This window comes from Fusarium graminearum, chromosome 1, assembly GCF_000240135.3.
Source record: "Fusarium graminearum PH-1 chromosome 1, whole genome shotgun sequence".
In the NCBI taxonomy this organism is placed as follows: domain Eukaryota; kingdom Fungi; phylum Ascomycota; class Sordariomycetes; order Hypocreales; family Nectriaceae; genus Fusarium; species Fusarium graminearum.
The window spans coordinates 4,086,597-4,112,777 of NC_026474.1; the positions used below are offsets into that span (position 1 = coordinate 4,086,597).

The window sequence follows — 26,181 nt, forward strand, 5'->3', positions numbered from 1 at the left end:
TGCTCTCTTAAAGAGAGCGTTCATTCTCTTCCTATCATATGATTATGTGAGAATCATCATGAGCCCATTTTAGGATACAGAAAAAAGAAAGATTCTTCGAACTGCACCCGCTTTTGAGAAAATATGTGCATGCTCGAATCAGGCTTAGTCAGCCAGATCGAGACGGCGAATCGTTGGCCCGGATATATCGAGCAAGACCCATGTCAGCTGCGGAGACTTGTTGGACAAGTACAGTCCTGTTTGCATCACATCCCTGGTAGCACCAATCTGTTATGGTTTTGGGCGTGCTTCCTCAGGCACGTGCGGCACAAGCTCTTTATCTAGTGACTAGATTGTCAAGTACCTTTTTTCAAAAAAAAGAGCTTGCTTGTAGCGCGAACCACCAGCCCCTGCCTTTCGCGACGGACCTGAGCCTCAAGCGTCATCTCCTATCTGCAAACTTCTCAGCTTCATAATTACAACACGAAACCAAACCCGATCGCTCTTTTAATAATCCATTCTATCTCGTGATCGAGAAACAAAACGAACCGGCTATCCAACGACATGAGCGACTTCGGCCACTTTGGTTCCGAGGAGGAGTACGCGACTGTGCGCAAACACAATGCGGAGGTGGTATGTTTATATATTGAAAAAGCTCTCCTGTGCCTTTGAAATATCATCTGACGTTTGGTGAAATAACAGGAATCCGACCCCGACAACTTCGATCACTGGGAGAATCTCATCAAAGCTTGTGAGACATTGGAGGGTGGCTTGAACCGCAACTCAAGTCCCCAAGCACTAGCAACTTTCCGCGATGCGTACGATCGGCTCTTGACGAAATTTCCCCTCTTCTTCGGCTACTGGAAGAAGTATGCTGATATGGAGTTCAACATCGCCGGCCCCGAGTCTGCCGAAATGGTCAGTGTTCCTCCTACACTAGCTGCGACACGACTGACACCACAAATAGGTCTATGAAAGAGGATGTGCAAGCATCACCAATTCTGTCGACTTGTGGACGGATTACTGCTCCTTCAAGATGGAGACAACCCATGACCCACACCTCGTCAGAGAGTAAGTTCCATTTGGATGGTTTCCTTCCCCCTTCCCTTAACATGCCTTCCGGAGCAGTATTTCGCTTGACCAGAGTGGTCTCGGTCGACATATCCGCGAGGGCTGTATGTACACTTCACTATCAAGGTGTCCGATGGTGAGATATGCCTGCGATAGCCCCTCAAGCTGGGATGCTCTCTCACGCTCTCTACCAGGCTATTTTGATATTCCATTCGTGCTCGTTCTTAACTCGAGAATCGTCCCTGCGTTACACGTCACCCGCTCGATAGAACATGATCTTGGTTTTGCTACTCACTCGCACGCATAACCATCTTCCCCTCTGTATTAATCCTCTCCACCCTTTCCCTGAGTTATCCCTCCCGCAGATGGTTCTTATACTGACCTTTTACTCCAGGCTTTTTGAGCGAGGATCAGCCTTTGTTGGTCTTGACTTTCTGGCGCACCCATTCTGGGATAAGTACATAGAGTACGAAGAGCGCCAGGAGGCCCAGGACAAGATCTATGCCATTCACGCACGCATCATCCGCATACCTATGCATCAGTATGCTCGATATTACGAGAGATTTCGATCACTATCGCACAGTCAGCCAATCACTGAAGTTGTTCCCGCCGAGGATCTGGCGCGATTCAGAGCAGAGGTTGAAGCCGAAAACGTTGCTTTCGGCGGCGCCCCCAAGCCTGAATTAGAGATTGAGCGCGACGTTCGTGCAAAGATTGATGCGATGTTCTATGACATTTTCACAACCACACAAACCGAAGTATCAAAGCGTTGGACATACGAGTCCGAGATCAAGAGACCCTACTTTCACGTCACCGCCCTCGAGCACAAGGACCTGGCAAACTGGCGCAAATATTTGGATTTTGAAGAATCTGAAGGAGATTATGCACGAATCGTTGCCTTGTACGAGCGGTGCCTTGTTACGTGCGCATTCTACGACGACCTCTGGTTTCGATACGCCAGGTGGATGTCTGGCCAGGAAGGAAAGGCGGAAGAAGTTCGTAATATTTACGTGCGGGCCTCGACAATGTTTGTGCCTATCAGCCGACCGGGCATCAGACTGCAGTGGGCTTACTTCGAAGAGAGCACAGGCCGCGTTGACGTTGCTCTCGACATCCATGAGGCTATTCTTCTGCGATTGCCAGACTCTGTTGAGGTCATTGTTTCATGGGCCAACGTTGAGCGACGACAAAACGGAATCGATGCCGCTATCCAGGTGTACAAGAACCAAATCGACGCCCCTACAGTGGACATTTATACCAAAGCCGCATTGGTTGCAGAATGGGCTCTGTTGCTCTGGAAGGTCAAGGGATCTACTGAAGAAGCTCGCGAGGTTTTTACCAAGAACGTAACGTGGTATGGCGACAGCAGACTATTCTGGGACCGATGGTTCCAGTTTGAGCTGGACCAGCCATCAAGCGCCGAGACTGAAGCCCAGCATGGCGAGTGCATGAAGAAGGTGTTTGATGAGCTTCGAGAACGAAGCCAACTTTCTGCACCAGTAAAGAAGGACTTGGCCCAGATCTACCTCAACTACTTGGTTGAACGGGGCGACAAGGATGCTATGAAGGTATTCTTGCAAGTTGATAGGGAAATCTTTGGGTAGGTTACCTTTTTCTTAATATATTAGGGATCATCCGCTAACCAAGTACAGGTCATCGTCAGTAGCGAAATTGTCCACGGAAAGTGGCAAGGAAAACGGTGCTGCAAAGGGCGAGCTTGATGAAGCCAGCAGGCAGAGAGCCGAGGCTCAATACGTTCATTTCTATGAAGTCCATGGTGAGCCAGAAGCTGATGCACAAGGCAACGCAGACTTCAACTGAGAACAGAAACACTATGGACGGCGTGTAAAGGCTGCTATGAACAATGAAACTGGCGAGGGTTTAACACATGGAAGAAACAGCGTTTCTGCAAATGGCAGATGTATTGGATGACACCGGAAGATTAATGGAATTCTCAGGAACATGATGCTGGGTCTCCAGAGTTCGATATGGAATTTGGTTTCCTGAATGGACAAGTACCAGTAATGTATAGCCTACAGAAGATAAGATAATAGACAGTATATATTTATATCCCACATTGAAAATGAACGTTGATGAGTGGAATTGTATTACAGATCCTATGGAGTATAAACCAACACCTGCATTAGTGCTAACCCAGTCCGATCCGTTTCCACCGGAGGATTGTCGGCAAGTGTCACAACGGGGTTCGGCATGTTCGCCGTGCTCCTTTGAAATCTGGGGAAGTCAGGTTGCCCGCTGTCTCTGGCTTCAACGGACCATAATTAGAAAGTGGTGTGAAGCCGAGTGTTGGTCATTTTGTAATATTTGTGAGGACCGTCCAGTCCAGTAGAATCCAACTGATATGTACAAGTCAAAATAGGATGTAATTTGCTGATATGACGATAGATCACATGCGCGAGAGGCGGGCGATTTGGAATCTTTAAGCCCGACCGCAAGTGGACCCTTGTTGTGTTAAAAAGATTCCATCTCGTTGTGCTCATGTATCCACTTGTGGCTGACATCACTTCGAGTTACGGGCTGATGACTGATACATCCCGGCTGAGAAGCGTTGGAGAGGAGATACGTAGCCTGGAATGGAAGGTCACCTTCGGGGTCCTGGTGCATCGGAATTTCCCCATCTCTTGGACATTCGAACTCCAATTCCGACTAGCTGAGCCCTTATGGTTGGTCGCCTTGTAGCTCACAACCGAAAAGAGTCTCGCATTCTGGTCTGACACATGGCATCCGTTTTAACGACTTCTCATGAGCCTCCTAGCATAAGTTGACTGTAATAGTTCAACGTTCCACACAACAGCATCCCTGACATGCTCTCCAGGCCTCAGCATTAGTGTCCTCTTAGAAGTAAGAGAATCTCCATTACCAAGAATCCCCACAGACTCCACTGGGCCCATCCCGGCGTTATCCCCCACCAAAGATGAAAAATATCGGGACTCTGATACAGAATTGGCCAATGACTAGTAACCAATTTCGAGACGTGGCACCGGCTCATGAAGCCGGTACCGCTTCGAAGAGGTTCTGGGGAAATGATATGAGGAATCATTCAATCCACAGCCTACTTGTCTTTCGATAGACAGTAATCAAGCATGAAAACCTAAGGGCTCACGCAAAAGAATAGACTCTTTGGGTAGTATATTGAGGTGAGATTGAAGACTAGGTTGCCGCTGTTTTCAGGGCAGAATGGGTCTAGGGGACCTAGTAGTGAATAGAGAAACGGAAGCTTTGCCATTAACGTTCTGCAGCCTTCATGAATCGCGTTCTGGCGACAAGTGAACTTATCAGTCAGGGTCGAAATTGCCTAACGGTAGCTGACACGGCAGCCCCCCCGTTTCCTTGGCCTCCCACCAAAACTCAACCGACGCCATCCCCTCTTATAGGAAGGTACAGTGCCGTTCGTCTCATATCTTCTTTCTTTCCTTCTTTCCCATTCTGTCCCTTTTTCTCCTTGTCAAGTTACTTCTCCGAAGCGTCTCAGCACTTTGTGATATCTCTACATTCAAGGTACGTTGAAGCAACCTTTTGCACTGCAAGCTGCATAACTCCAGCGCCCAACAGTATACAGACACGCCTAATTTAGTCGGCCCATTGTCTTGCTCATCCATTGCTCAAATTGATGTTAATATTTCTGTATTATAGATGGCCTCTGCTACCCGACAGTTTGCCCGCGCGGCCACTCGTGCCACTCGCAATGGCTTCGCTATTGCTCCCCGACAGGTTATCCGTCAGCAGGGTCGCCGCTACTACTCTTCCGAGCCCGCACAGAAGTCCTCTTCGGCATGGATTTGGTTGACAGGTGCTGCCGTTGCTGGAGGTGCTGGCTACTACTTCTACGGCAACAGTGCTTCTTCTGCTACCGCCAAGGTCTTCAACCCTAGCAAGGAGGACTACCAAAAGGTTTACAACGAGATTGCCGCTCGCTTGGAGGAGAAGGACGACTACGACGATGGCAGCTATGGTCCCGTTCTAGTTCGTCTTGCCTGGCACGCCAGTGGCACCTACGACAAGGAGACTGGTACCGGTGGCAGCAATGGAGCTACCATGCGATTCGCTCCTGAGTCTGACCACGGTGCCAACGCCGGTCTGGCCGCTGCCCGTGACTTCCTTCAGCCTGTCAAGGAGAAGTTCCCTTGGATCACCTACTCGGATCTCTGGATCCTTGCCGGCGTTTGTGCTATCCAGGAGATGCTGGGTCCCGCTATCCCTTACCGACCTGGCCGTTCCGACCGCGATGTCTCTGGCTGCACACCCGATGGCCGTCTTCCTGACGCTTCCAAGCGCCAGGATCATCTCCGCGGTATCTTCGGCCGTATGGGTTTCAACGATCAAGAAATCGTTGCCCTCTCTGGTGCCCACGCTCTGGGCCGATGTCACACCGACCGTTCCGGCTACAGTGGCCCTTGGACTTTCTCCCCCACTGTCCTGACCAACGACTACTTCCGCCTCCTCGTTGAAGAGAAGTGGCAGTGGAAGAAGTGGAACGGCCCTGCTCAGTACGAGGACAAGTCCACCAAGTCTCTCATGATGCTTCCCAGCGACATTGCTCTTATTGAGGACAAGAAGTTCAAGCCTTGGGTTGAGAAGTACGCCAAGGACAACGACGCTTTCTTCAAGGACTTCTCCAACGTCGTCCTCCGACTATTCGAGCTCGGAGTTCCTTTTGCCCAGGGTACCGAGAACCAGCGATGGACCTTCAAGCCCACCCACCAGGAATAAGATACTGATGAATGTCGGCCAGTGCCTTGCTGAATTTACGTGGGAATTGAATTTGGTCATCATGTTAATCGATGAACCGGGAGAGCGATATTCGGAGTTTGGTTGCGATCGTTAGATACTGGCTTAGAATGCCAGGCTATTATAGACCACGATTTGGGATTCAACTGTAGAAGCATGCCACTGCATGAGAATCTTGTATGGCAGGGATCAAAATAAATTTCCTTTAACCTTCGCTTCAATTGTTGCACGTATCTTGGCATCTATAATGGTGCCTTGTTCAAAGACTGGTGATTGTTGAACTTGTTCCTGCGTTTGCCACCACCATTTGACTTCGGCTAGACAAATGCATTGGATGAAGCTAGCGTTGCTGACCTAAATGCTATGGAGCAATATTAGTACCTGGGCATATAGAGGCTTGGGAAATATGACTTTCTAGGATTTGGACCAGGAGATTTGTGCAGGAAGCATGGGATTTGCTGAGACAACCCTAGATACTGATGATCCAAGAAAAAAAAATAAAAAAAATCCTAACATTATATGTTCAGTGCAAGCAATGGCTAACGGTTGATGTCAATAACGAAAGCGACATCATCAAAGGTTTAGAAGTATTTTGTGTAATACCGGTTCGGTATTTGATTCTTACAGCAATCATTAAAGGATCGATAACGTTATCGGCCAGAGCCGTTTGACATAGACTTAATGCAGCAACAACGGTTAGATTATTCAGCATTTGCCTTCCAAGGAAATTTATATCCTAGACTAGTACGAATATATTCTCAGGAAAGCAGAAGCCGAACGGAGGATGAATAATAATGACAGTGATCTTAATAAACGGCTATCTTCCCTCGCACATCATTGTTGCTGTGTATGAGCAAATACAGCTAGATACGCGGGCGATGCTAAAGAGGTAACTATTTGTTGAATTCATGTACTGTTGTGGTAGTTATTGTTGGTAGTGCAAGACAGTCTATAGGAATAACATCCCTGCCCTCGAATTCCAGGAATGAATATTTAAACAACCAACTTTCATTTTGATACTTCACAAATTGATTGGCGAATGACCCTAACATTGTGCAAACCCATGCCTGGTTCAACATATCTATGAAGCCTGACTGAGTTGTTATCTGCCAACCCTGACTTGCATAAATACTCGCCGGTCCCACAACCTTTGCAACGAGACAAACTGAACGCAAACTACACATCACACAGCACTATTATCAGCAGTCATGAGTAGCCAGATTCACAACAAAGCAGCTGCCGGGGTTCCTTACTTCACCCCGGCCCAGGAACCTCCGGCCGGTACCCCGCTCAAGACCGATTTGGTGCCGACTCTGTTTAAGCCACTCCGTACGCGGGGTGTTGAGCTCCAGAACCGCTTTGTCGTTTCTCCCATGTGCACCTACTCGGCTCAGGATGGTCACTTGACAGATTTTCATCTCGTCCACCTTGGGCAATTTGCTCTGCAAGGTGCCGGTCTTGTGTTCGTTGAGGCTACTGCTGTCGAACCTCGTGGGCGTATTAGTCCTGAGGACTCGGGTCTCTGGGACGATAGCCAGATCGTGCCTCTCAAGCGTATCACAGACTTCATCCACAGTCAGAACACGAAAGCTGCAATTCAACTTGCACATGTAAGCTCAACTAAGTAAAGTGATAGTCGAGGCTGGTGCCCAAACTAACGCATAGTACAGGCTGGCAGAAAAGCGAGCACAGTTGCACCCTGGATTGGTGGTTCCGTGAACAAAGCACTTGCCACTAAGGAAGTCGGAGGTTGGCCCGATGATATCGCTGCGCCTAGTGCTATTCCATTTGCTGATGACTATGGAACGCCGCATGAATTGACCACCGAAGAGATCAAGACCCTTGTGAAACAGTGGCAAGAGTCTGCTGTACGAGCTGTAAAGGCTGGATTCGATGTAATTGAGATCCACGCAGCTCATGGTTACCTTGTCCACCAGTTTCTTTCGCCTCTCACCAACGTAAGTCATTCACAACACTTGCGAGGAAAGGGATGGACGCTAACGCGAATTTCAGAAACGAACGGATCAGTATGGCGGAAGTTTTGAGAACCGTACCCGCCTGCTATTCGAGATCATCGAAGCCGTTCGCGCTGTTGTTCCCGAGGAGTTGCCCCTCTGGGTGCGTATTTCTGCCACAGAGTGGATGGAATGGAATAATGAACCATCTTGGGACCTCGAGAGCAGCATTGATCTCGCTAAGCAACTTCCAGCATTGGGGGTCGACGTTCTTGATATCAGCAGCGGTGGCAACTTTAAGGCGCAAAAGATCAAGGTTCGCCAGACGCTCCAGACCGACCTCGCAGGTAAGATCCGTGAGGCATTGCGTGCTGACGGCAAGGAACTTCTGATCGGAACAGTTGGATATATCACTGATGGTCCTTTCGCTCGATCGTTGGTTGAAGAGAAGGAGGATCCAAAGGCCGATCTCGTGCTTGCTGCAAGACAGTTCCTTAGGGAGCCAGACTTTGTGCTCAGCGCCGCAGATCAACTGGATGTTGATGTCAAGTGGCCGATTCAGTATCATAGGGCAACCCCAAAGAACCGTAAGCCGCACATCAAATAAGGGGTGAGTGGTTTTTCATATGAGGAGTTGTGGAAGGATACAATAGGTTAGTAGATAGCATTGATACAAACACTATTTGTTTGATATAGCCTTCTGACAACTTGACTCTACGGAGCTTATTCTTTTTTCAATTGCATTGGTGATAGACACGATGTGATTGTGAGTGCCCAGGTTGCTTTGAACTGCATAGGTATGCTCACCATACAACCAAGATTGACATGGCCGTCACCTTAGTTGCTGGTATACTCGCATACTGTGTCAGCAAGGAGTGCGAGGTTGTAACTACGATGGTGGGGCCGTGACAATGTAAACGTGGGGCCGATGGGCTGAATGAAGCGGAATCATTTCGCCTCAATTCCTTCGATGACGGGCTATACACCGAGATTCAAGCGATCAATCGAGCTGAGATATAAGACAATGGTAAATATTTAATGATTTAATTGGTATGTAATCGTATAGTTAGTTGTAGTCGGCGCTCAAAAGATATGATGGCGCAAAGTTACTTGCAGAATCTTGCAATGAGCATTGCCGAAACTTAGGTAGGTAGGTAGGTATTTGTATTATAGGATAAACCTATGGCATCTGCGTGGGGAAAGTACAGAAGGATTAATAATTCAAAAATACCCATCATCAATAAGCAGGTGACGGATGTGACCCCAGCTAAGTCCTGCGCCTCGGATAGTTTGTCTTGAGTAAGACAAGGCTGGGCTGTGCAGCTGGCAGGTTCCCAGAGACGTGGCCTTTTTCTCAGGCCTGCGATAATTAAGTTTATTGCCACATTTTATGCAGATATACTTTAGCAGTCAGGTCATGTTAGTTTTCCAGGGAAAGAAAGTGAGATAACCCCTCGAGTCTTTCGGAGCATGAAATCCCGTTTGGTTGCGACTCAATTGGGCAATTATCTTTGCACTTCCCTAATATGTGCTATGTTTGGTTTAGATTCCATGAGAACACATATACGACGTCAGTTGGTACCTTGGTAGGTACTAGGTAGGTGGTTATTGCAAGAACATCAATGGCTTGTAACTAAAAGCATTGATATTGATGCAAAGTTACATCGTGTGTTTTGAACGTGATCCTTTGAATGAATATACCAAACTTGTATTAGTAGGTCGTTCGTCGAACATGTCGTTCGTTTCCTATCAATGAGGTTCACAGCCAGGCAGGTGACAATCCCACCAATGCCCCTGGCTTCAAGGTCCTCTACAGCCGCCTGGAGGATTTGGCGCATCCTGTATGGCAGCTCTGGCCAATGATAGTCAGCTTCAGCTCACCACTAAGCCCAAAACAAGGCTAGCCTCGAGTGTCCTCCGCCGCCGCTTTGGAGGGGCCGTGCTGGGCTGCAGCTGCAGCTCCGGCGGCATGGAGCCAGATCAACGGGAAAAGACGTGCCAGTGCTACCTGCCACCAAGCAAAAGGGACACTTGTTCACTTGAAAGATGGACCCCGGACGTTTCCTCCACCTTTTCTTAGCGGGAGTTGGCTCCGGGCCCGGTGAGCTTGCAAGACAACCCACTGGAACACCTCGCCGCCCACTGAGCCAAGCGGGAACCACACTTTAACAGCAGGTACGGTACTGTGCAGCATAGCACTGTGGGTTGGATGTACGTTACCTGTCCTCAAGCTCCAACTACAAAACTGTCGTCCATCTTCCTTCCACTCCAGACCTCCATTCTTCCTCCTCCTCTTCTTTATCTCGTCTGCTTGTCTGTCACAGCGAAGCTCTTTCTTTGTGTTTTCTAGGATACCCCCAACCAGACAGCCCATCATGCACCACAAGAAGATCGCCTGCAGCTTTATGGCTGCTTTGGCTGCCTATGCCTCTGCTGCCGACTCCGATGTTAGCCAGCTTACCAAGGACACATTTGACGAGTTCGTCAAGTCCAACGATCTTGTCCTCGCTGAGTGTAAGTCTTGATTGACACCACTTTTCCCCCGCAGACCGGCTACTGACATACCCCTCCATAGTTTTCGCTCCCTGGTGCGGTCACTGCAAGGCCCTTGCCCCCGAATACGAGGAGGCTGCCACTACCCTCAAGGAGAAGAACATCAGGCTCGCCAAGATTGACTGCACTGAGGAGTCTGACCTCTGCAAGGAGCACGGCGTTGAGGGTTACCCCACCCTCAAGGTCTTCCGTGGCCTTGAGAATGTCACTCCCTACTCCGGTCAGCGCAAGGCTGCTGGGTAAGTCGACCTCAATCGCAATCTGTCAAGATTCCAACTAACACGAATCCTCCAGTATCACCTCATACATGATCAAGCAGTCCCTCCCCGCTGTTTCCATCCTCACAAAGGACACCCTCGAGGAGTTCAAGACCGCCGACAAGGTCGTTGTCGTTGCTTACCTCAACACCGATGACAAGAGCTCCAACGAGACCTTCTCCAAGCTTGCTGAGAGTCTCCGTGACACCTACCTCTTCGGTGGCGTCAACGACGCCGCTGTTGCCGAGGCTGAGGGTGTCAAGGCCCCCGCCCTGGTTGTCTACAAGGCTTTCGATGAGCGCAAGAACACCTTCACAGAGAAGTTTGAGGAGCAGGCCATCTCTGCTTTCATCTCTACTTCCGCTACTCCCCTCATTGGTGAGGTTGGCCCTGAGACATACGCTGGTTACATGTCCGCTGGTATCCCCCTTGCTTACATCTTCTCTGAGACCGAGGAGGAGCGCAAGGAGCTCGGCGAGGCTCTCAAGCCTATCGCAGAGAAGTACAAGGGCAAGATCAACTTCGCCACCATCGATGCTAAGGCTTTCGGTGCCCACGCTGGTAACCTGAACCTCAAGACCGACAAGTTCCCCTCTTTCGCCATCCAAGAGGTTGTCAAGAACCAGAAGTTCCCCTTCGACCAGGAGAAGGAGATCACCCACGACAACATCGCCAAGTTCGTTGAGCAGTTCGACGCTGGCAAGATTGAGCCCAGCATCAAGTCTGAGCCCATCCCCGAGACCCAGGAGGGTCCCGTCACAGTTGTTGTTGCCAAGAGCTACAACGATATCGTCCTTGATGACACCAAGGATGTCCTTGTTGAGTTTTACGCTCCCTGGTGTGGTCACTGCAAGGCTCTCGCTCCCAAGTACGATGACCTTGCTTCTCAGTACGCTGCTTCTGAGTTCAAGGACAAGGTTGTCATCGCCAAGGTTGACGCCACCCTGAACGACGTCCCCGATGAGATCCAGGGTTTCCCTACCATCAAGCTCTACCCCGCTGGTGCCAAGGACGCTCCCGTTACTTACCAGGGCTCTCGAACCGTCGAGGACCTCGCCAACTTCGTCAAGGAGAACGGCAAGTACAAGGCTGAGATCTCCATCAAGGAGGAGGGTACAGAGGAGGCTGCCCCTGCCGCCAGTGAGGAGAAGAAGGAGGAGAAGAAGGCCGAGAAGGCCGACGAGGATGTTCATGATGAGCTGTAAAGAATTGATATCGCTTTATTAGTATACAAAATGGGGTATAACTGATTTCATGGGCGCGGGTTTTGATGGTGCTAAGATTTATCGCACCTCTTAGGTTTTTAGTTCTCGTGGCAATGGGACTCTTTCATGACTTGACTACATTTGACGTCTTTTTCATACAATGAATGAACAGTGATTTGCTACGCGTTTGCTCGTGCAAACTGCAACATGCTTGATAACTAACTTTTGCAGATGTGCTAATGTCGTGGTACAGAATCGTACAGATCTTCCTCAGCTTTCCGTGATAATGTTTCCTCGTAGCCCTGGGATAGGACATGATGAGAGGCGTCATGATACCACCGCTTCCACCTAGCGAGCGAGAGTTTACACTGTCTCCCAACCCAAACTCTTTTATACAGTTTTCATCGCTCGTGCTTTCCTGTCCATTTATTTCTTGCCCTGCATCCTGGTCTCGAGAGCCTGGACGTGGTTGCTAAGGCGGGTGATGGAAGCCTGAAGAGTCTGTGATAAGAGACATTATTAGCATTCGGCTTTGTCCTAAGCGGAAGAACAATCGAATAGAGTCGAATCTGTCGATTGCTCCATCCTTCTGACTACGTACGTAGATATCCTCAGTCAACAGGTCGTTGGCAGTCTTGTATTCCTTGAGAAGGTAGCTGTAGGCGGCGCTGCCGGAGAGGAAGCTACCGAGGAGGAAACCGAAGAGTCTAGTCGCAAAGTTAGCGATCTCAATCCATTTCCGAAGCAACTTCTAAGCTATAACATACCCTCCACGGAAGGCTCCCAAGGGTTTCCGAGCAGGAAGAGGCGAGGCATCGGCCATTCGTCGGGCAGAGGTGCTAAAGGTTCGGCTAGCGAGCGCGCGGCTGCTGGAAGAGAGGATTCTTGAGGCCAGAGACATTGTTGCGATTTCGATGTTGCTGTCGATTTCGGAGGGTGCGCGTGGCTGTAGAGAATTGAGGTTGAGGTGTTTAGCTAGAAACGTTACGTGATGTCGACGGCGAACAGCAGCGATAGGCGTCGAGCTACAGCGTTACAGGTATCCGTAAGTGCTTGTCGGAGCCCGGTGCTCGGAATATTCTGAGCTCGGCAGAGTTACCAGTGCCCTGTGTTTGCTGTACTGAGCTTTCGGGCTCGTGATTGGCTACGTCACGGCATCAACGGGCCTAGAGGTAGGGTGTGGGTTTCCTAGCCATGTCGACGAACCAAGGTACTTGAAACTCTTACCCTGCCGTTGCGTTCTCTACTGTTTCATTGTTTCTCATGCTATTAGAAACCACGCGACAATGAACAACTTCGGGGTTATCGAGCTCGCCAGCGCAAAGACAACTTCGGCGCCAGGATGGGCTTATGTCCCCGATAATACCATCAGTCGTCCAACAGCACCGACCAACAGGAAACGCGCCAGAAATGTTCCTGGACTTACATACAGCGATTTGACAGCTCGACAAGATAACAAGATCCGAAAGGAAGTCGAGGCCTTGGACAAAGATGGCGGAAAGGACAATACCATACCGTTGCCTGTGAAAAGTGGAAGAGGTATGCTCAATGGCCGACTTTCAACTGCCTGGCTCTTGACTAACATCTGGCAGTCCAAGGGAAGCATACACCTAATGTACGAAAGATTCTACAATCGCAAAAAACTTTTGGAAACCACCTGGACGATTTTCTCGCGATGCAAGCTCTCGTTGAGTCCAACCCTGCAATCTCTCGCGCATCCGGCGCAAACAGCAAGCGTCCCTCTGTCAGTCGAAAGGACACCCCTTCATCTTCCAAACCACCACCAGACGAGGACACGACGATGACCGACGCAAACCTCCAACCTCTACTCCCTGAACCGTCGAGATCCCCGCCAGCGAGTCATCCGGGCGATTATAACCCATTGCTTGTGTCGCGCGTGCCTGATATGCCGTCAGACGAAGAACTGCGCAGGCTTCTTGCACACCCTCCTCTCAACTATGGCGAGGCAACGGGTACTAGAGATACGAAATATCCTGCTAGATCGTTCTGCGAGGTTTGCGGATACTGGGGACGAGTGCGCTGTATGAAATGCGGAACCAGGGTCTGCGCGCTGGATTGTTTAGAGGCGCACAAGGAAGAATGTGTTACACGATACGGACCGTGAACTCTCTGGACATTCTGTTCCCTGAGCGTTTCTTCGTTCATTTACTTTGACATTGGGTTTGTGGCATTTATAGTCGTTATGGCAAGGCGTTATGGATTGGAAATTGGTCTGATACCCCTGGATTTAGGAGACAATTCTCTTTCAGAATCAATCAAGTTTGCGATATCGGAGTACATAACCGCGACGCTGTTGATCGCGAGTCTACTAACTTCCGTGGTGGTCGAGCTCCAGGCTTAACTGTGTCACTCGTGTTAGTCCTATTGGTGAGCGATGACAGAATTAGCTGTAGATCGAAGCGTGCATGTTGCTCGAGCAATGATAATACATAAGTTTATTTAGCACCATCAGAAGTTCCAAGTCTGATACTCCAAGAATCCATTAACAATAAGTTGAAATTGGAAAGCTTCCTGAAGTCAGGTTGCCCGCAGGTACCAAAATCTTGTACCTTTCCATTAGGCTTCTGGCAGAATTGAGTCCCTGCCGAGACCGATCAGTGACTCAATTCTAACCCCACCTTCGCGTTTATGCCCCCCCTTGTGCCCCGCCATTCGATAGTACAAGACCACTTTCGAGACTGCAACTCTCCCACCAAATCTTCAACATCAGTGCGAGGTTCTCATCATGTCGTCCGATCAAGCTGATGCTGCCAAGGCGGCCGAAGGTGCTACTGAGCAAAGCCTTCCTTCTCGCCCTGCCAAGCAGCCCAAGGATAAGCAACCCAAGGACAAGTCTGCCAAGGGTGGAAAGTCTTCTGGCCTCGAGGTCTGTGCCCCTCCCTTTGTCGCGATGCAATTGCACAGTATCATGCCCGATCCTGAAATTCCTAACTCTTCATGTAGATGGCCGAGCCTCCACAATTCATTCAACACCGTCTTGATATTTTCGACAAGATCAAGGCCCGCCAGGATGCCGAAATCGCTGGTGCGTAATGCAATCCTCCCTGTGCTAGCAACTCTCGAACCGCATCGAATCGACTAACAAGACAAACAGCCAAGCCCCGCGAAGACATCGTTATCTCGCTCCCCAATGGCAAGGAGGAGAAGGGTACTTCATGGGAGACCACTCCCGGTGCCGTTGCCAGGAACATTTCCAAGTCCCTTTTCGAGCGCACTGTCATCTCCCGAGTTGACGGTGAGCTGTGGGATCTGACTCGACCTCTCGAGAAGAGCTGCAAGGTTGAATTCCTCGACTTCGACCACACCGAAGGAAAGAAGGTATTCTGGCACTCTTCTGCTCATATTCTCGGAGAGGCCGCTGAGCGACGCTTCGGATGCTACCTCTGCAACGGTCCCCCTACCGAGGATCCTCCTGGATTCTACTACGATATGGCGAACATGGGAGAGTATGTTGAGAAGGAAAATCTATTAGTTTCACGTGTGCATACTAATAGTTATTCAGGCAATCTGTCACTGAGGAGGACAAGAAGGCTCTCGAGCAACTATCCAACAGCATCGTCAAGCAGAAGCAGCCCTTTGAGCGTCTCGAGATGACCAAGGAGGAGCTTCTTGAGATGTTTGAGTACAGCGAGTACAAGAAGTACTTCATCCAGCAGCGAGTACCTGATGGCACCAAGAGTACTGTCTACCGATGTGGTCCCCTCATCGATTTGTGCAGAGGTCCTCACGTCCCCACCACTGGTAACATCAAGGCCTTTTCCGTCCTCAAGGTATGCGACTAAAAATATTGTAAGTTGGGCTGTGGCTAACATACTCTAGAACTCGGCAGCATACTGGCTTGGCGACAGCAAAAACGAGTCTGTGCAGCGTATTGCTGGTGTATCATTCCCTGACAAGAAGGCTCTCGAGGAGTACAAGCACTTCCTGGCCGAGGCCGCCAAGCGCAACCACCGAAAGATTGGTCAGGACCAGAAGCTTTTCTTCTTCGATGAGGCATCTCCCGGATCCGCATTCTTCCTTCCCCACGGCGTTCGCATCTACAATGCCTTGATGGACTTGATCAAGGGCGAGTACCAAAAGCGAGATTTCGAAGAAGGTAACTTCCCAAATCAGTACTACCAATATATCCTTGACTGACAACATTAAGTGATGTCCCCTAACATGTATAAGGCGGATCTTTGGAAGACTAGCGGACACTGGGGTCATTATGAAGAAAACATGTTTACTTTCGAGGTCGAGAAAGAAAAATTTGGTCTGAAGCCCATGAACTGCCCTGGACACTGCAAGATCTTTGCCCATTCAGACGTCACATACAAGGACCTACCCTGGAGGATGGCTGATTTCGGCACTCTGCACCGAAACGAGTTCTCTGGTGCTCTGTCGGGTCTGACCCGAGTCCGTCGTTTCCAGCAGGACGATGCTCACATTTTTTGTACTGTGGACCAGGTACGACGATTTGACACTTGTATAACATGAGTTCCACTGACACATGACAGATCCGAGAGGAAATTGAGTCTGCTTTCGACTTTTTGAGCAGCGTTTACGGAATTTTCGGCTTCACATTCAAGCTCAAGCTCTCCACCCGACCCGAAAAGTACGTTGGTGATATTGCCACCTGGGATGCGGCCGAGAAAAAACTTGAGGAGGCCCTCGAGTCCTTTGCTGAGAAGACCGGTGCTAAGTGGGAGTTCAACCCCGGTGATGGTGCTTTCTACGGCCCCAAGATTGATATCGCCTTGTTCGATGCCCTGAAGCGTGAGCACCAGTGCGGTACCATGCAACTCGACTTCAACCTGCCTCGACGATTTAAGCTGAGATACGTCGCCAACAAGGGGGAGACTGGTGTGAGTGATGGAAGCAACCCGGAGGAGGATCTGCCTGCTGGATACGCACGCCCTGTTATGATTCACCGAGCCGTACTGGGCAGTTTCGAGCGCATGTTTGGTATTCTTACCGAGCACTTTGGTGGAAAGTGGCCATTCTGGCTCAGCCCTCGACAGGTTTTGGTTGTACCTGTTATGCCTGCTGCCAACGATTACGCCCAGGAGGTTCAGAAGATCTTCAAGGCCAAGGGATTGTACAGTGACGTCGATTTAAGCAGCAACACATTCCAGAAGAAGATCCGCAAAGGACAATTGGAACAGTTCAACTTCATTTTCGGTAAGTCTACAAGAACACTGATTTTGTTGACACGATGCTAATCAAACTACACAGTCGTTGGTGCTGAGGAGAAGGAGAGCCGCACTTTGAACATTCGCAACAGAGATGACCAAAGCACTCAAGCGAAGGGCGAATTGGTTGCCATTGATGAGGCTCTTGAGAAGTTGCTGCAGCTTAAGGACACTCGGGGTCTTGTGAACAAGCTGTAAACAGGCGTGTCAGGTTTGAAAACACAAGGATGGGGTGTAAGGAGGGTGAGGTTAAAAGCAGAGGTGATATGAATTTACAATGAAATGAGACATGTCAGGACAAGTGACGTGCGCGGGAACCGGCATCGTCGTGTAGAATCTAGGCGGAAGAAGTAGCGGTCAATAAAGGCAAGAAAAGCTCATGAGAGACATATAGATAGACGACTATTAGTGACTGGCGTCTGAATTGTGAGATCGGCTCAAGCTAGAGAACGGGGCTGAATGTGACAAGCCAGATCGGATGTATCAAGAGCGGCAACATGCATATGCCGGCCCGGCAAAAGACTCGACTCGGTCAATCGGGGGTTGGAAAGCAACAGGATGAAGGTAGAAGGCTATTTTCCTGCATCGTGATTGTGTCAATACTGTATCAAAGCCGAGACAGATCACAGAGGTCAAGTCAATATTAGGCTATGCGAGCCGGAGATCCACGGCTACAACAATTCCAGCCTCGAGACAAGAAGAGAAAACAAGACGAGAGAAGTGAAAAACGATCAATCAAAGGCCGAGGTTCGAAGGCTGAGCAACCCCCCTGGTTCAAGTCGTGGGGCTTCATTGTCTTGTTGTGTAACGTGAGGGCTGAAAGTTGATGAGAAGATAACTATGCAGATACAGACAGACACGAGACCCTTGGAAACTGCTTCTCGGTGTGTGAGTTGAATATGGTGGTTCTTTGGCTACCTATGGATGGACATGGGATGAGACGAAATGAACTGCCAAACGTTTCTTTTTCGCGATTGAACAAATAGAAGCATTCGGATAATGTGCCCCAAGTTTCATGTTGTAGGGGATAAACTTGCTTACTCAAGGCATGGCTTTACGATTTAGCAAATTGCATTCAAGGAATTGCTGGGTAATTGGATTGTGATAGATCTATTCTCTCTCACCAAGTTTGCTCTTCCTCATTTTTGTCACGGCAAACAAGGCTCATGGAATGTGTTTGGCCCTGTTTGCTTATACTAGACCAAGCCCCGAGAAGAGTGACATGAGGGTTCTGTTGTTGAGTGGATGCCAGCCTCCGTCTTATTCGTTGGCAAGAAATGACGCTTAAGATGATGTATCATTTCTGATGGAAAAAGCAAAGAGGATATCTGCGGAGCCGGTGAACAGAAGGAAGAGGAAAAGAGGTCCTGTGGACTAAAATACGCAGAAGAAGAAAAGAGGCCCGTTCACGGTTGAATCAAGGGAGGAGACGAGAGAAGAGGCGGCGCGTCTAAACCTAACCACGGGGTAGGTTTATGATGTATCAACTTTACACGCCAGCCATCCAGCGACTGACTTGAATAAACAAACGAGGGCGTTGGCACACAATTGAGCGAAGAGTAGCCGGTGGGACGAATCTGGGGAGATGAAAGAAAAACCAAGGAGAGTGATTGTTTCATGACAACAAATGAAGCTCGAATTGTGAATTGACTGGCTGACGCGGGCTTCGTGATAGGTCATTGATAGTGGAGTGTCAAGAGACATTTCTGTAGCAATACACATGCACGAAGTCCTTTGTTCCGATTGCATGCAAGTTGCAGTGATCAACACGAGTCAGTGTTTATTTATTTCAAGGATTGGAGTTGAGAAAAGTGACAGAAACCGTTCTCGACGATAACTTGAGCTGCATCCAAAATCACGAGAAGGGCAAGTTAAAGGCTAACCACCTACAGATGATGAATTGCCTTGCTGGTCAGCTCAGGCTAAATTAGATCCAGCTTGCAAGTATCTATACAGCACAGCACAGCAAATCGCAGCACAGTAATCTGCGCTGTCTTTGCTCGGCCCTGGATCCTAGAAGAATCACGTCGTCTTTGCGCTACGTCAATCATTTCTTTTCCACTTTCTGTTGCGTTCCAGGTTCGTGGGATTGCAGCGGTGCATCCCGTGGGGGTGCGGGCTTCTGTGGTTTGGTGGGTAGCACAAGAGATGAGACAGCACCAATAGAATGAGCTTGTCTACCGGTCAGACTTTGGGAGGGTAGTTTCTCATTACTTCCTGCAATAATACGTACTGGGGCTGTAAGGTAATCTGGAGGCAGTCTAGTCAAGCATATTGCGTCTGGTGACTGACTACCTGACACAGCTACCTTGACAAAGGCAGATAAACGAGTGAGGTCAGGCCAAGACAAGTCAAGCCAACAGATGACAAGTAGAATCAAGCAAAGGTTATGAGAAAGAGGGTGCAGTTTCTGGTTCGACACAAACACAGTCAGGTTGGTATAAGTAGAAGGCCTCATATTTTCCCCATGATAAGTGACCAAAGTCAAGACCGGTCAAGAAATAATTGCTGCACATTGTCTCAAACATGGAAGGTGGCCCGACATCTGCCATTCGTTGCCTTGTAAGTGATTTTCAGTTGACGCACTGCGCAGTACCCAATGTATACACATGCATGAATGCCTACATACACACAAACCTGGCTTGTTGTTGTGATGCGGGTTAGCTTGCCTCGTGGCAATAGACAAAGATTTCCCGAGATATCTCGTTCTTCTTTTCTGCCCGATGCTCTTGGCTGGTTACACAGAACATCGTATGGGTTTTATCACAACCACCCACTGTTTCACAACTGCTGTGTAACGGCAATAATCTCAAAATATCCAGGTTTGCGAAGGTATATGTCAGGCTGGGGTGACACAAGAAGCAGGCTGTGGTTTATATTACTTGTATAGTGTTGTGACACGGCAGAACCGTGCCATGCATTGTAATTGCCACTGATCAGCTGGGAAGGTGATGTAAGCAAGACCCTCCTGATGGGGATAATGGAGCATTTGGCTGGGCCTGCAGGTCACTCGGTGTGGACAGCTATTGCAGATGCGTTGTCGGATATTACTATCACAGAGGGTCTTGATGACCCTCTGCTCCTCGTATCATACATTCCTTACGACTATATTTAGATAAGGAGTTGTTTGAGAGACATGTGAGTAGTAATAATAATGCCAAAAACAGATATAAAAAGTCGACATTGGCTGATAAATGCTTATCTGAGAATCAATGTCATGTCCTGCTTCCTACATACTGACCGAGGTCCCTGTATGTAGTAACTTAGGTCTGTCTGCATGCATATCTCAATCAGGAATCTATTGCTAGGATCTCGGGCAGAAGCGTTCAGGGATGACGATGGGCGGGGCAAGGCGTAGTAGACTAGGCGTGGAAGCACAGTTGTACATACATGACCAGGGCAAACCTGTCCACCATGTAAAGAATGTATGGATACGGGTATTCCATGCATGATGCATCCATGGTATGCCGCTCTTTGGTAGGGTATTTACACATCTACCTACGGCTACCCTTTGTACCCATAGAATTGCATGCATAGGGGTTGTACTATGTAGTAGATTAGTAGGCTATTGCTCCAACAGAAACCGGGGCTTCGGGGTTGAGTATGTTGGCGTTGAGCGTTATCAAATATCAATTTTATGCTCGAGGTACTCTGTACGACCTGATTGTATTAACGGGAGAGAGTGAGTGCCTGAGGAAGGTATGTTAGGTACCTCTCCTCTGATCTGGTGCCGCGCGCCAACCCGCTCACCCGCTCCCGCCGTTCAGATCGAGCCCGTCACTAGCGCCCGTCTAGGGGGGATGAAAAATGGAAGGCACAACCTTTGTTCCTGTCCTCGTTACAAAGGATGACTTTCAGCGAGTCGAGTCAGTCATTGTTATGTGTACAGTACCTTAATGTATTGTATATATTACAAGCATATTATTTGAGTACGGCATTATAAATCGAAACCAAAGAAAAAAGAAATTCTTTACATACAGAAAACACTACCGGTTGCCGAAGCCCAAAGCTAACTCCATTTTACTCTGCACTTTCCCAGGTTGGTCATTCATTCATTCATTCATTGATCCTGGTCTCTTTTCAGAACCCAACCCACGCCTATGGGTCCTTCTTTCCCACTTTGTATAGCAACTCCCTCCCCGCTTCATAGGTACCTTCCATACCTGGCAGTACCTGTCCCTGTCTTAGTAGGTAGGCTTCATTTCCATCATCACATCGAAGAAAGAGGTGGCGCTGTCAGCTTTAGCTAAATGCCCGGATGCTTGATCCGTCAAGTAAACAGGGCCAAAGGCTGAAACAACTTGTTTAGGCATTTCAAGTGCTCTACTTTGCAGTTGGTACTGTCTGACTGTAACTGGCTCAGTTCAGGTAGCCGCGGCGATTCCCGGACTTGATCCCTCCGTACCTAGATGCGGGCAGCCTCTTTAGGTGTCTCTTCTCTTTGTTGTGGCTACCATAAGCTAGCTCAACTTATTAGTTCACCCTCTAACTTTAGTAGACTCACGCGCTGGCAAGTTTCATCATCTATCATGTCGACCATGAGTTTCTCATTTTCGACAAACTATACCACATTCCCTTCCCATCACGCCCAAAACATCGCATCGCATGATTTTGGCATTCTCAGCTTGACTCGACTCTGCTTCGCCGCATTCTGATCGACCCTTGCTTCAGTCCTTCTCGTCATTCCTATAATACTACATGTGCCCTGCCCTATCCTGCGTACCCTTGCTGGCATTACGTCTGGATGTAGTTACTGTGTCATATGGATACTCGGCATATCGGTAGACTACAACCTACAGACAAAGTACATAACCTCCAAACACCCCAGTATTATACAATATATGCGCATTCTTTGACACGATACCCGCTCCTTGGCCTCATCCACCAACTGTTGACGCCAGCGACAGACAGATTGACGCGCTATCTTGTCTAGTCTGATTCACTCAAGTCCACCACGATCTGCAGCCCACCTCGACTGTTCCTACCGTACAGCACTGTCGCCGCTCTAGCCTGGAGCACCCCCTCCCTCCATCCTCCATCATCTTGGAATCAGAGACAATTGTCTCGCTATTAAAAAGCAACGACTGCCAATCTACTAGACCGCCAACACGCTTCTAGCACGCGAGCGAATCCAAGCCTCTCTGGCCTTTTCAGCCCCCCCTTTTGGATCTTGACTATACTCTATGCAGAAGCCTTCTGCCACTCGTTCAAGGGCTATACTGTTGTAGAAAAACTTCGGCCTTCCCCTACATTCTGGCCCCGAGCTGATCCTTGGTGTCACGATGCGCCGAGCCGCTCTCAACAAGTCAAAGAACCGATCACTCGACATACCTCCGCCGGTCGCAAACTCGACATCACCAATTGCTGATTCGTCTGTGAATGTTGTCGAGGCTCTCCGGTGGGATGAGGCCTTCCAGTCTGATCATCACCAGTTTGTCAATACCGTAGCCATTGGCGACGACACTCATGACATCGAGACATATTCACAGCCTCACAGTAGCCAGTCCCAGTATAATAATATCAGCTTCTCCACTCCCGACCAGTCCTATGCCGTTCCGGAACCCGTGATCGATTCGCCCATGATAGATGCGCTCCCCGCCGAAGTTGACGCCATCTCCGCCATCACCGCCACCACTACGGCTTGTTTCGCTGTAGGAACCTCCGATTCCACAAGTTTCAACACATCTGGGTTTATACATCAAAACAACTACAGTCAATACACCTCAAATGCATATGCCCATGTCTACAACTCTGAATCAGAACCTCTCGAACCCGATTCCAATTCAGAGTCTGACTTAGATCAAGATCAAAATCAAGAGGAGGGAGACGATATTGACCTTGACTCGGAATTTTCTGTCCATGCGCCTCAATCAGACGATCCCTGGACTTCTCCTACACATTTTGACTTGCTCTCCGACTATATTCCACATTACCACAACCTTGGCTATGATCCCGAAATGAGCGACAGCGAAGGTGGAGCCCCCTTGGACGACGATACTTTCAGTGAACCTCAACATCAAACAAACGACCAACATTCTCTCCCACAAGAGAACAATGACGGGACGGATCCCGTCACGAATCCATTCAATTATATCTCGCAAACTTTCCTATCGCTACCCACTGGAGCTGATACTATTATAATGGACGCCGTTCCACCACCAGCACCATGGGCCATCATGCCTGGTGATAATACGGCCGAGCCGCCTCAGGCTCAACCTCCCGAGCCAGCAAGCCCAATTGGGCTTCCCTTTATCAGTAATCCTAATCCGGCCATGTTTGGGTCTGAAAACTTGGGCTTGGTCGATTTTCTAAGGCACTGGGCATACCATGCCCGATTTGCTTCATCATCCCTTGCGCCACGACTGAACGCACCCTGCCCAGAAGACATCCGCCGTCAAGCACAGGAAACCCCTCGAGAGATCCGTTACGATGATCTTCTTGGTGATCGATGTGATATGCAGGGCTTGGACTGGGATTCCATGAATACCACTCGGAGGTATGCACGTCAGAGACGCGATGACACTTTCAAGAATTACGTCAACAAGGAGGGTTCGGATAGATGGAGTGTGAGTCCTTGCTGCGCTGCGTTCATTTCTTTTTGAGGTTTCAACCGCTAACCTGCATTTCAGCCTCACATGGTTGACGTTGACATTCCGTCTTCCGACAGTTTTATGAGATTCAAGAGATACATTGTTCGTCAGGATGTCTATCTTGCTCATTTTCAGCTTCGTAGTGTCTTGGCTTGTCCATCAACATCACAGGCCTACTATCCTCGTGGCGAAGGAGTCAACCGTATCAATCTCGCCTCAGGGCAAACAGAAGTTGCGCTTCACAACAATCATATGACTGGTCTTGGGACTCTCATTTCTACCCTTGACGCAAACCATGGCGCCATGTTCGCAGGAACCTTTAACGGCGAGTACTACCTCAAAAGTTTGGATTCCAACGATAAGAAGGACTACTCCGAAGGGACCATCACTGAACATATGGGAGGCATCACCAATCATGTTCAGATTTACAAGCCTCGACAGTCCTCCGGACCCATTGCTGCCATCTCTAGCAACGACCATGGGTTCCGTCTAATGGATCTCAATACACAGAAATTCGTGATGCAGAGCAGGTATCGATTCCCGCTCAACTGTTCACGCATCTCTCCCGATGGCCGACTGAGAGTAATGGTTGGGGACGACTTCAAAGTTCTCATCACCGATGCCATCACCGGTGAGATTCAGCAAGAACTGTCCGGACACCGTGATTATGGTTTTTCTTGCGATTGGTCTGACGACGGCTGGACAGTAGCTACCGGTTTTCAGGACAAGGGTGTTAAGATTTGGGATGCTCGCCGCTGGTGTGATTCAAGGGGAGTAAGTACCCCCTTGTGCACTATCCGGTCTGAGATGGCAGGAGTGCGAAATTTACGCTTCTCCCCAGTTGGTAGCGGCGAAAGAGTGCTCGTCGCTGCAGAGGAGGCTGACTATATCAACATCATCAACGCCCAAACATTTGGCAAGAAGCAGACCGTCGATATTTTTGGCGAGATCGGTGGCGTTGCTTTCACAAATGACGGGCAAGACCTCAATGTGCTAGTGAGCGACCGAGATCGCGGTGGTCTTCTCCAGCTCGAACGATCTGGCCTTGGACCTGAGCCTTACTTCCACAATTCCTGGCGCCGCTATCATGACCATGCAACAGATCAATGGCGCTACCGAAGTGACGAATTTTCACATCTTGGTGAGCCCTGCCAACGCAGACAAATATCAACAGACGCTTTGCCTATCTTCTAAAGCACTACATCTTCTTTATTCTTGAGCCTGGCGCCTGGGAACCTACGTCTTTGGCTCAGCTTTATTATTATATTCACTCGACGTTGGTGGTCGCTCTCATCTATCTGGAGCGTTCTTTTTCTATCAGCATGATACCCCTTTTGTTATGACTTCATCCATCTGGCATACCACTTATATATAGGTAACGATGGCTCACTCAAGGGGACAAGCAACATAGCCCCTCAGCTATAAAGCTGCTCACTATGCTACTATTATGGGTTTTCCTTGTCACGACTTTTGTTCTGCAGCATGCGGGCCGGTTCTTCTTTGAAGGCATTAGACACAAGTATGATGGCATCGGGTATCTATCCTTTCTCTTGGGAGACGTGTATTTTATAGAGTGGAAGTTTGGTCTTGGGATTTTTGCATGGCTGGTTTGGAAAATTCAGGACTTGTGAACAAATTCGGAAATGCCATGGACGAACAGATTGCAGCTGAACATGCTTCAGTTCGAGGATTTGAATAGAAATGTCAAAAATACAGATTAACAAGCATCAGTTACAAGCCCACCTTTCAAAGTCATTCACCTGAAAACTATGGCAAACATTATCTACTCTAGCTTCTACCAGCACGTGTGTGTGCTGATACATGGGTCAAGCCTCACACGTCTAAATCTGAGACATACACGAATTTCGCGAGAGAGCCGGGTGATGGCTGGAAACTGATCGTAGGCCCGAGACATGATGGTTTCATCGTCATTCCGAATCTGCCATGACCCGTTCGCTCACTAGGTACTCAACTGTTGTAACGAGGTTTTCGTCTCTTCCCCTTTTCTCTTTTCCTCTATGAGTCATGAATCAGGACGCCAGAGACAAAGTGTCACATATCCACTATGTGCTATTTATATATGGTGGCATGGTTTACATACCGTTCCCCCTTCTTGATCGTAAAACGGAATCTAGTCTTTGTCAGAAGCTCCGGACGGTTGGATGTTGGAAGAAGGGATGGCAAGATGTCTCACTTACATACACACAACTGATGCTTAGCGCCTGGATGCATACACGACGCAACTTGCATGTTGTATACCACAGAAGGTAGCAGATGCCGGATGGGTACTGCTGCAGTGGATACATGTTAGCATACAGTGTTTTGTCATACACATTCATCCATCTCAAGACAGACAGGCAGTATAAACCAGTGAACCAGACTTAAGAAGCAATCTTGGTCCTCCTGTGGATTGTCGTTAGTTGGAGTTTATATGGCCCAGCTGGTATTTCAGGAAGTTTCCTTGGGGTTGGTACGCAAATTATCTGCATCACCATGTGTATGTAAACATGACTAGCAAGCACAGCAGATAGGTAGGTGCAACGGCTGCCCAATATATTAAGTATTAGAAGGTAAAGACTAAATGACAACCGGGCTATACTATATATTATAGGTGAAGATTAACTCTTCTC

The 26,181-nt window shown here is 48.9% G+C and overlaps 8 protein-coding genes across 8 annotated transcripts; 7 read left to right on the forward strand and 1 right to left on the reverse strand.

Annotated features, from left to right (window-relative positions):
- Positions 1-543: 543 nt before the first annotated feature.
- FGSG_01244 (uncharacterized protein) lies at positions 544-3,111 on the forward strand (the record flags this gene model as incomplete). Its single annotated transcript, XM_011318717.1, has 5 exons — positions 544-612; positions 682-897; positions 947-1,050; positions 1,445-2,650; positions 2,703-3,111. 5 exons carry the CDS (start codon positions 544-546, stop codon positions 2,869-2,871), a joined length of 1,764 nt encoding a protein of 587 aa, XP_011317019.1. The 3' UTR covers positions 2,872-3,111.
- A 1,387-nt stretch (positions 3,112-4,498) lies between these two features.
- FGSG_01245 (cytochrome c peroxidase) lies at positions 4,499-6,014 on the forward strand. Its single transcript, XM_011318718.1, has 2 exons — positions 4,499-4,569; positions 4,705-6,014. Exon 2 carries the CDS (start codon positions 4,705-4,707, stop codon positions 5,779-5,781), a length of 1,077 nt encoding a protein of 358 aa, XP_011317020.1. The 5' UTR covers positions 4,499-4,569; the 3' UTR covers positions 5,782-6,014.
- A 993-nt stretch (positions 6,015-7,007) lies between these two features.
- Positions 7,008-8,361, forward strand: FGSG_11914 (uncharacterized protein; the record flags this gene model as incomplete). Its single annotated transcript, XM_011318719.1, has 3 exons — positions 7,008-7,409; positions 7,470-7,757; positions 7,813-8,361. The coding sequence occupies 3 exons, from the start codon at positions 7,008-7,010 to the stop codon at positions 8,359-8,361; spliced, it is 1,239 nt and encodes a 412-aa protein (XP_011317021.1).
- A 1,657-nt stretch (positions 8,362-10,018) lies between these two features.
- Positions 10,019-11,909, forward strand: FGSG_11915 (disulfide-isomerase). Its single transcript, XM_011318720.1, has 3 exons — positions 10,019-10,268; positions 10,330-10,546; positions 10,602-11,909. Exons 1-3 carry the CDS (start codon positions 10,130-10,132, stop codon positions 11,767-11,769), a joined length of 1,524 nt encoding a protein of 507 aa, XP_011317022.1. The 5' UTR covers positions 10,019-10,129; the 3' UTR covers positions 11,770-11,909.
- On the reverse strand, positions 11,898-12,822 carry FGSG_01247 (uncharacterized protein). Its single transcript, XM_011318721.1, has 3 exons — positions 12,537-12,822; positions 12,371-12,476; positions 11,898-12,270 (listed from the first exon to the last, which is right to left on the reverse strand). The coding sequence occupies exons 1-3, from the start codon at positions 12,668-12,670 to the stop codon at positions 12,196-12,198; spliced, it is 315 nt and encodes a 104-aa protein (XP_011317023.1). The 5' UTR covers positions 12,671-12,822; the 3' UTR covers positions 11,898-12,195.
- A 233-nt stretch (positions 12,823-13,055) lies between these two features.
- FGSG_11916 (uncharacterized protein) lies at positions 13,056-13,894 on the forward strand (the record flags this gene model as incomplete). The annotated part of the gene is made up of 2 exons (XM_011318722.1): positions 13,056-13,308; positions 13,362-13,894. The coding sequence occupies 2 exons, from the start codon at positions 13,056-13,058 to the stop codon at positions 13,892-13,894; spliced, it is 786 nt and encodes a 261-aa protein (XP_011317024.1).
- A 621-nt stretch (positions 13,895-14,515) lies between these two features.
- Positions 14,516-17,317, forward strand: FGSG_01248 (threonyl-tRNA synthetase; the record flags this gene model as incomplete). Its single annotated transcript, XM_011318723.1, has 8 exons — positions 14,516-14,656; positions 14,734-14,815; positions 14,885-15,236; positions 15,293-15,560; positions 15,610-15,886; positions 15,938-16,236; positions 16,287-16,950; positions 17,005-17,317. 8 exons carry the CDS (start codon positions 14,516-14,518, stop codon positions 17,157-17,159), a joined length of 2,238 nt encoding a protein of 745 aa, XP_011317025.1. The 3' UTR covers positions 17,160-17,317.
- A 4,926-nt stretch (positions 17,318-22,243) lies between these two features.
- Positions 22,244-24,745, forward strand: FGSG_01249 (uncharacterized protein; the record flags this gene model as incomplete). Its single annotated transcript, XM_011318724.1, has 2 exons — positions 22,244-23,527; positions 23,591-24,745. 2 exons carry the CDS (start codon positions 22,244-22,246, stop codon positions 24,743-24,745), a joined length of 2,439 nt encoding a protein of 812 aa, XP_011317026.1.
- Between the last annotated feature and the right edge of the window lie 1,436 nt (positions 24,746-26,181).

Excerpts from the sequence above, each read along its gene's own strand:
- FGSG_01245 (XM_011318718.1), top strand. The coding sequence starts at position 4,705 with ATGGCCTCTGCTACCCGACAGTTTGCCCGCGCGGCCACTCGTGCCACT.
- FGSG_11915 (XM_011318720.1), top strand. The coding sequence starts at position 10,130 with ATGCACCACAAGAAGATCGCCTGCAGCTTTATGGCTGCTTTGGCTGCC. Across the intron at positions 10,269-10,329 it reads CGATCTTGTCCTCGCTGAGT|TTTTCGCTCCCTGGTGCGGT; the intron begins GTAAGTCTTGAT and ends ACCCCTCCATAG. Across the intron at positions 10,547-10,601 it reads GGTCAGCGCAAGGCTGCTGG|TATCACCTCATACATGATCA; the intron begins GTAAGTCGACCT and ends CGAATCCTCCAG.
- FGSG_01247 (XM_011318721.1), bottom strand. The coding sequence starts at position 12,670 with ATGTCTCTGGCCTCAAGAATCCTCTCTTCCAGCAGCCGCGCGCTCGCT. Across the intron at positions 12,477-12,536 it reads TTGGGAGCCTTCCGTGGAGG|ACTCTTCGGTTTCCTCCTCG; the intron begins GTATGTTATAGC and ends CTTTGCGACTAG. Across the intron at positions 12,271-12,370 it reads TGTTGACTGAGGATATCTAC|ACTCTTCAGGCTTCCATCAC; the intron begins GTACGTAGTCAG and ends CTCTTATCACAG.